Consider the following 7,906-nt stretch of genomic DNA (forward strand, 5'->3'; position numbering starts at 1 on the left):
TTTTTGTACTGTTAGTTATTTTCCTATCTGTACGCAAGGCCCCGCTGGCTTTGATTGTTTTATCACTCGTTATTTCTATGTTTTCATGTATGGATGGGAGGGTCGGCATTAGCATGGACTTGTCTTTGTGTCACTTAGGACTGATTTTTTTTGGGAGCGTCGGAGTATACAACGGCCAAAAGACGATAGTGAAGGAGCTGGATTTTTGATGTTTGAGTCTGAAGGGGTGGGGATATCCTGAGATGGATGATTCTTCACCATCTAGAGCAACATATAACTCTTGTGTCTAATGTCATGCTAGTATCTCGAAATTGTAGTTTCGGAAAAGATGTATGAGTTGATTCACTTGACAAGAGTAAGAAGTAACAGAAATGTGTTTTGCTTATCATTCAGAACGTGTCTATATCCCTTTTCCAACAAACAAGAGTACAAAAAAAATGAACAGTTGCTAAAACACATGGCAGACAATGTCCCGGTAAAATCTTTCAGGGTATAAACGACAGACTCCCTCCCATGCTTTCCGCAACGCCAGGGCCTACTTTTAGAGAAGCCCGGTTTCTAATGCGGTGAGATGCGTAAAAAGGTTTAAAGAGGTGTTTGATCATGTATGTACATAACGAGGGCATCCCATCGTGCGCTGCAGGATGGGTTGAAATTTGGGGGGGAGGTCAGATTAAAGTGATGGGGGCTTGTAGCATGTTTACAACAAAAAAGAAAACACTTTGAAAAAGACAGTCTAGATTCTTGGTGTTGTCCCCGGTACGTGAGGCTTTGTCCCAGGTGCGTAAGCCTTCCCTCGGCCAACGCCTCGGAGGTCGGCCTCGTCCATCAGGTCTGTGAAAGTTGTGGCGTGTGTCAGGCGGCGAGGCTTGACAACGTCGCTGGGGTCGGCAAAGACGTTGATGCTCTCGCAGCTGGGCTCGCGCTGGAGGTCTGGGCTGTCAGGGCGGCGGCTGATTTGTGACGAGGCCTTCATGGCGCGGATGGGCGGTAGACGGACAGTGCCGTGGCGGACGGGCGTGTCGTCGATGGGGCTCATCTGGGCAGACTTGTGGTTGGGTGAAGGGTTGGGGGAGTCAAAGGGGTTGGGGATGGAGATGCGGATGCGAGGAGGACCTTGAGGTACTCGTGTAGGCGTGGAAGAATAGGAGAACTGCCTCTGAGGAACACTAGAGCTGGCGCCCGAGAATTGGCTCTGGGCTCCTGAGAATTGGCTCTGAGGGACGCTGGAACTGCTGCCGGAGACCTGCGAGTTCTGGGAGGGCGTCTTGAGGATAAAGTCGGCGCGGTACGAGTTTGGCTGGACGATAGGCTCCGAGATGAAGTTGCCAAACGAGGCCTCGCTGCTCGAGGTGCTACCGCCGCCGCCGTAGAAGTGACCGCCCTTCTCGCCGTGGCCGCCCTCACGCTTCTTCTGCCGGCGGAAGTAGAGGAAGACGACGACGGCGATGATGAGGAGGATGATGCAGCCACCAACAACACCACCGACGATGGATGTTGTAGCGGGGCCTGAATCCTTCTTCTCCTCCTCTGGGTCCTCCTTCTGGTTCTCGTCGCTGGCCTTGGAGGGCTCAGAGGTGGAGGTGGGTTCAGCGCTGGCAGAGGCCGTCTCACTAGATGTGGGCGATGTTGCGCTAGGAGCTGCTGAGGAGCTTCCGCTGGGGTACTCTGCACCCTCTGGAACGCTGGATTGGTCCTTGTCGAGAACACACTTGCTGTCACCCTCACATGAGTAACCAAAGGGACAGCACATGCTTCCACACTTTTCAAGCTCAAGGTTGGTAATGATGGTCATGACAGGAGCCTTGGGATACTTTGTGATATCCTGACCGCGGAGATCACACGTAATAGGCCGGACCTCGTTGCAGTTCCTGCCCGCCGGGCAGCACATTGCCGAGGTGTCACCGGCGAGGAGTATACATGAGTAGTCCTTGGGGCAGCAGAAGAGGTCGGTCAGGTCGCTGTTGCAGGAGACTCTATCGGCGCCGCATGTGTCCTCGCGGGCAAAGATGCGGCTGGCGGGGAGGGCGGATGTTGTAGATGTGCAGAGCGCCGTGAGGAGGAGGAGGCGGAGGGGTGTGGGGAGTCGAGCCCAAGGCATCTTGGCGGGATGTGAAGAAGCAATGGGTTGTTGGATGTTGTTTCGTAATATCGGTTTGAAGTCGTGATGTGGATATTCGAGTCGTGATGTTGGTCGTTGTCGATAGTATTGAATCGTGTATGGCTGAAACTGGAAATGGGAGATCAAGCTGAGAGGGACATTGAGAAAAAAAAAAGGAACAGTATGGATATGAAATTTGTTCCAGTCAGACACAACCAGCGTGAGTGACAAAGAGACCAAAGAAAATGAGTCAAGTAGAACAAGCTGATTGTTTGTCTGAACAAGTAGTAGATCGTGAATGAAGTAAGGAAATAGAACAGAGAGAGAGAGAGAGAGAGATAAGGAAAGGGAGTAAGGAAAGAAAGGAAAGCTGAATTGTTGGACAAGAGAAGAATGGGGAGAGAAAGAGAAAGAGATGAACAGATTGTCGGGTGGAAAAAGACCCAAAGACATACGACAAAGACGGAATCCGAGCCCATCGTGGTCCACGGAAACAACAGGCCCCCAGGCTTCCATCGTAAAACTCATCTGTTCAGTCGGCATACTTTTTTACCGCCCAATGGTTGCCGAAAAAAAAGAGTCATGCTTTCTCCACAGCCTATCCGTTTCCCAAGATCTATACATGGAACCCAAGGTTTTCGATCGGGCAACCGGGGGAGCCAGTCGGTTGGTGTCGTATGCCCCTGTCACTTGACAAGGGCGCCAGAGATGGGGTTGGTTTCCAGCTCAGAACATTCTGGGTCTGGATCTTCTTGGTGTTGAGACCGTGGGGTGGTTTACAAGTCGCGAAGGACGAGTGGTGATGGTCTTGGTTGGCTGCGTCTCAGAAAATAGCCGCGCGGCCATAAAAAACGCCTCTGATTGGATCCTCACCCCACAAGCAAACCCTGAGGTTTAGCGCCTAAAGGCCAGTAAAAAGGCCTGGCCCGTGGGAAGGCCCTTGTAACGAGAGCCTATGAGATTTGACACTCATCTCAGGCATGAACCGAAGCGCCGTATGTACAGCGCTTAGCAAGAGCCCTGCAAAACCCAATAGAGATCTGGTGATGGCCTCTCTCAGAGGCGGCCCGTTGGTTTCAGCAGGGCCAAAAATAAACCACGAGGACTGGGCAAGAAGAGAAGAAAAAAAAAGCAGGTTATTTAGGTCGTCGTCGTCCGTTTGATGGGCTGCCTCTCTTTCGGTTTCTTACCTTGGGTCGTGCAATCGAATGCGTGAATCGGCAGAGATAAGGGCTTGTGAGTTGGCCACTGGTGAGTGAGTGCTTTTTTTTTCTTTACACCTGATACGAGACGATAGTTCCAGATGATGGTGTTGATGCGAGATCTTGTTCACATGTTGAAACAGACAAAGAAGCTTCAGGTGATACTGACTATCTATCTATTGTTGTCTCTTGTCTCTTTGTCCTTCAACGGTCGCCACCGGAGAACCCTTGTCTTTCTACCATGCCCTTCTTGGCCCTGTCATTCATCCCAATCCCCCTGTCTCTAAATTTTCTACCCGATCATCCATCTCGTTCTCGGTCTGGAAATCTTGGGTTTCTCTCGCCAAAAGGTCCCTCATTCTCTCACACCCACACAAATCTAGATTCTGTCTCTCTATCCGCGGAGAACACCTCACACACCCATCGTAGACGAGTCAATTGCTCTTCCTCTACGCACTGTCTGAATCATTCGACTCACAAAAATACCGTATTCGGAGGCCCGTGCTAGACCCAAACATACGTGGTGTTCTTTTTCGATTGCCATGTCACGACTGGGGAAACACAGGGCAACTCACAAACTGTAGCCTTCGCTTCCCCGTACCTTAGATTCAACGCAGGCTCTAATGCGCTGCTGTGCTGGTCCCTCTGACTCTGGCCTGCCCTCTGCTGCAAGCTAGACGAGCCAAACGGGCCCGTCCGGGGGCGGGCGGGAAGGACAAGGCCAGGAGGGGAATCCTCTAGCTCTGCATTACATTACATTGCATTTACATATGGGATGGCTTCACTGCAGCATAAAATAGTTATTGTTAGGTATCATCATGTCATGACTACATAACCCTCACGGCTTCTCTTCCCCCGGAATACTAAACACAGAAAAACACCATTGCATTGTGCACCCGCATTTGCATTACATCGCATCGCATTCCCTTCCCCCAGGGGTACAAGGCTATTCCTGCTAATCTAATCTTCCACTCTCGTCAGGCCACGCAGTGCATCCATCCCAGGGTCTCCAAAAAAGAGGTCATCCACAGTCGATGATACCCTAACCCGATCTCTACCCTCTTTCATAGCTTCCATCCTTCTATGTAGGTAGTAGTAGTAACCTTGTAAAGAGTGAGTGTGGTGTGATGCTGCTTACCCGCCATCTTTCAACAGCTTGCAGGGACTAGGGGTTCATGCCTGCTGAAATCCAACTCTGTACCAGCAGCGGATCAAACACTGTAAAGAGAAAGAGAGAGAGAGGCATTTAAACTCATCCTGGCAGCTCAGCTCTACAACCTCTCGCCATCTCGGGCCTTGTCCCCGTTTTGGGCCCATTTGGCGACCTTGCAATCGAGCATGTCTTCTCGCCTCATCTGATCTCATCTGATTTCCGTTTCTTTCAAAAAAGATGCCGAAACAATCCAAGGTAGCATCATAACTGGAGAGAGGCGTGTGTCCAATGCAAGAGTTTGTGTCTTTGTCCAGGTAGTCAGCCAGCCACATCTTGTCTGTCAATGTCAAGCCAGCTGTAATCCTTGTACTCTGTCATTACACATGATTTCTTTCTTTCTTTCTTTCTTTCTCATCTACTTCCCCAGTCTGGGAGCTAGCCCATATCCGAGCTACCCAGAGCTTCAAAAAAAATTCCATCTCATACATACAGTATCATCATCATCCTTCCCTGCCCCCCCCCCCCCCCCCCCCCCAATCCCACCTAATGCCTAATGCCAATGCCAGAAACCTGCCCTGCGCCGTTTTCCATGTCCTCCCCTGTACCATTGCCCGCTTGGTATATAGATGACCATGACCATGAAATGATGATGATGACGAATATGAAAAAAAGCGAACGATCCCGAGTCTTGCGGTACTCGTCCCAATCCAACCCAATCCAAAGAAAGAAACCCATTCCTCAACATCCATTGTCGTATCCGTCCTATCGTCGTCCCATTGTTCCTGCATATGGTCGTGACTCTCTGCCACCCTCATGCTTCACTCCAGCCAATCGTCCACAACCTCCGTCATGCAACCTCCACAATGCCATGCTTCTTTGCTTCCCCAGCCCCATTGTATCCCAAAGTGTGTGTGTGTCGAGAAGTGGTGTGCGTGTCTCCAAGTGTCGAGCTCTTCTCTGAAGGCTTAATTCCAGCCCAAAACGCCTTGCGGCTTCCTCTATAAAGGTCCCATCCCAGTAGGTATCATTGTAAATGAAGAACATAGTGTAAAAAAAGAAAGTATAATAGGAAATGCCCCCTCTTGAAACCCCAGAAAGGGCCAGGAGAGATAAGAAGCGAATGATAATGCCTCATAAAGGACATGGGAGCAGAAGCTCCCAATCCCGGTCCTCGGCGGCTAGCAAATGCCTGCATCGCCTTGTGAGACGGACCTACGCCGCCCTCATGGAAAAGAAGGTGAGGGTACAACTTGTTGCTGGGATGACCCATGGGGCCTCAACCAGCATGCTCGCGCCCACTACCCTTCAAAGGCCAGCTGTTGAAGGCTCTGTAGAAGCGGTGCTGGGGTGAGGCTCAGATCAACAAGAAGTCCCATCCCTTCATCTCCATGACATCCCGCCAGTGGATGTGCGGTTGGGTCATCTCAGACGCCGAAGACCCGGGTGAGCTAGCACCCGAGAGGTTATCATTCTGCAGCCAGACCTCGTGCAGAAGAGTCGCCACGCGACCCATCGACCCAAACTTGGCCAGGTCACCCAGCTGAGCAAGCCGGTCCTCAAAGAAGGCCCGGAATGTGCTGCCAGGGACGCTGATGGAGCCGCCAATCAGGTAGACCCAGGCAAGGTTGCGGTCAAACCCGTTGGGGCCAGAGGGGATGTGCTGAAGCACCGAGGTCAGCTTCTCAACCAGGCCCATGGGAGAGGGCTGATTGGGGTTGAAGCCGGGGACCAGGCTGCAAAGGAAGATGCGCGCAGCAATGCGGAAAGCCATTGTCATGTTCTTGGACAGCTGCTTAGGTGAAAGGCTGCCATTGGCATTGAAGGGCATCTTGGGGCCTGCATCGCCCATCTCAGTCAAGCTGATCTGCTCACCAAGAGCTGAGACGTGTTGGCAGAGAGTAAAGTCATCCATGCCGTCCTTCTTGAGGGACTCGAGGCAGGCAATCTCTGAGATGAGGTACATGACCCGATCGTCGCAGCCCATGAGTTCTCGCAGGCCAAGACTGGGGTTGACCTGAGAAAGGTGCTTCTCACGGTAGGTATGGGCAAAGGTTGGTGATCGTCCCTTCATGGTGGCGCCAAGGATGTCAATCCAAGAGGTGAGTGACATGTTGAAGGGAGTCTGCATCGAGGCCCGAGTGGGGTCGGCAACGATGCCGGGGAGGTCGAGCTTCTGCACAAGGCTGATGGCGGCCTGGAAGTGTTGGTGCCAGGGGATGTCGAGCAGGCCATCGTCATATCGACCGACCACGGACTGGAAGAAGATGAGGCCAAGGGTGGCTTCAAGGATTTGCTGGTGGTTCTCATCCTTCTTCAGAGCCTCACAGAGGGCCCAGATGGTAGCGTAGCGGTGGCGCATAATATCACCGTCAATGTCCTCGCCGGCGACATTGGCGTGTGACTTGCGGTGCTGGGCGGCGACGCTGAGGCAGCAGTGCAAATAGGCGCTGTTGGATTGAAGGGCGGGGAGAATCAGGTCAGAGCCGACCGAGCCATGTTGATTCGACTCGAGGATGGGAAAGATTGTTGGCAGAACAAACTGGATGAAGTGATCCAGCAGGCGCTGGTCATTCTCCTCAAGCTCAATCTGGACCTGTCTGGTCTCGGCCGAGGGGCCATGTGAGAAGTCGAAGAAGTTGCAGTTCAACGTCTCCTCAGAGAGCGACTCCTTGCGGATCTGCTCAGTCCACTCACTATCGAGAGGGCCTGGAGGCAGAACTGTGCCGGCGGGAGGAGGAGTCTGAAATGTGCTAAAGGTGGAGATGTGCGACTCGCGAAGAGTGGGCACATCGTTGACAAACATCTGGCGCTCAGTCTTGACGTCGATCTCATAGGGTGAGTAGCTGCCGAACATGAGCTCGGGGTGCATGGGAGCACCAAAGCCATACTCGTTGCCACTGGGAGGGCTGTTGAAGTTGAAGGCAGTGGAAAAGTGCGAGTCAATCGAGGCCGACCTTGTGCGGTCGAGGGTGTCAGTGAAGGAGGAGGACGTGGGCAGAGATCGGGTGAGGCCTGGAGGTGAGCTGGAGACCGAGTTTTGCATGTTGTGCGACGACTTTTCAGAAAGCTTCTTGCGCTTAATGATCATCTTGATGTCGTCCTTGTGCTTGCGTCGCATATCATTGTTGCTCCACCACATGGGTCGCTTATACTCGCACTGCAAACCCAGGTGCTTGCAGGCGGTGCACATGGGCGAGCCCTCGTCGCACTTCTTGCGTCGCAGTCTGCATGTGTAGCAGCCTGTGGTTGTATGGTCAGTCTTACGTCTTCAGAGTGAAGCCGAGGGCGCTCATGAGGACGCTCATGAGTTCCCCCAATCTCCCCAACCGTGTAAGTGGGCGCAACAAACTAACCTGTTCTTGAACGGCGATGCATCTGCGTCTTTGTTCTGGGCTTGCCATTGCTGGCTTTTGAGGCCGGCTTGGCCTTGGAAGACTGAGTTACAGCCAT

At 52.4% G+C, this 7,906-nt stretch overlaps 2 protein-coding genes across 2 annotated transcripts; both read right to left on the minus strand.

Annotated features, from left to right (window-relative positions):
• Window positions 1-736: 736 nt before the first annotated feature.
• NECHADRAFT_78974 (uncharacterized protein) lies at window positions 737-2,101 on the minus strand (the record flags this gene model as incomplete). Its single annotated transcript, XM_003052072.1, has 1 exon — window positions 737-2,101. The coding sequence occupies one exon, from the start codon at window positions 2,099-2,101 to the stop codon at window positions 737-739; it is 1,365 nt and encodes a 454-aa protein (XP_003052118.1).
• Window positions 2,102-5,810: 3,709 nt separating this feature from the next.
• On the minus strand, window positions 5,811-7,906 carry NECHADRAFT_92660 (uncharacterized protein; the record flags this gene model as incomplete). Its single annotated transcript, XM_003052073.1, has 2 exons — window positions 5,811-7,696; window positions 7,810-7,906. 2 exons carry the CDS (start codon window positions 7,904-7,906, stop codon window positions 5,811-5,813), a joined length of 1,983 nt encoding a protein of 660 aa, XP_003052119.1.

This window comes from Fusarium vanettenii (assembly GCF_000151355.1).
Source record: "Fusarium vanettenii 77-13-4 chromosome 4 genomic scaffold NECHAsca_3_chr4_2_0, whole genome shotgun sequence".
Taxonomy (NCBI): Eukaryota; Fungi; Ascomycota; class Sordariomycetes; order Hypocreales; family Nectriaceae; genus Fusarium; species Fusarium vanettenii.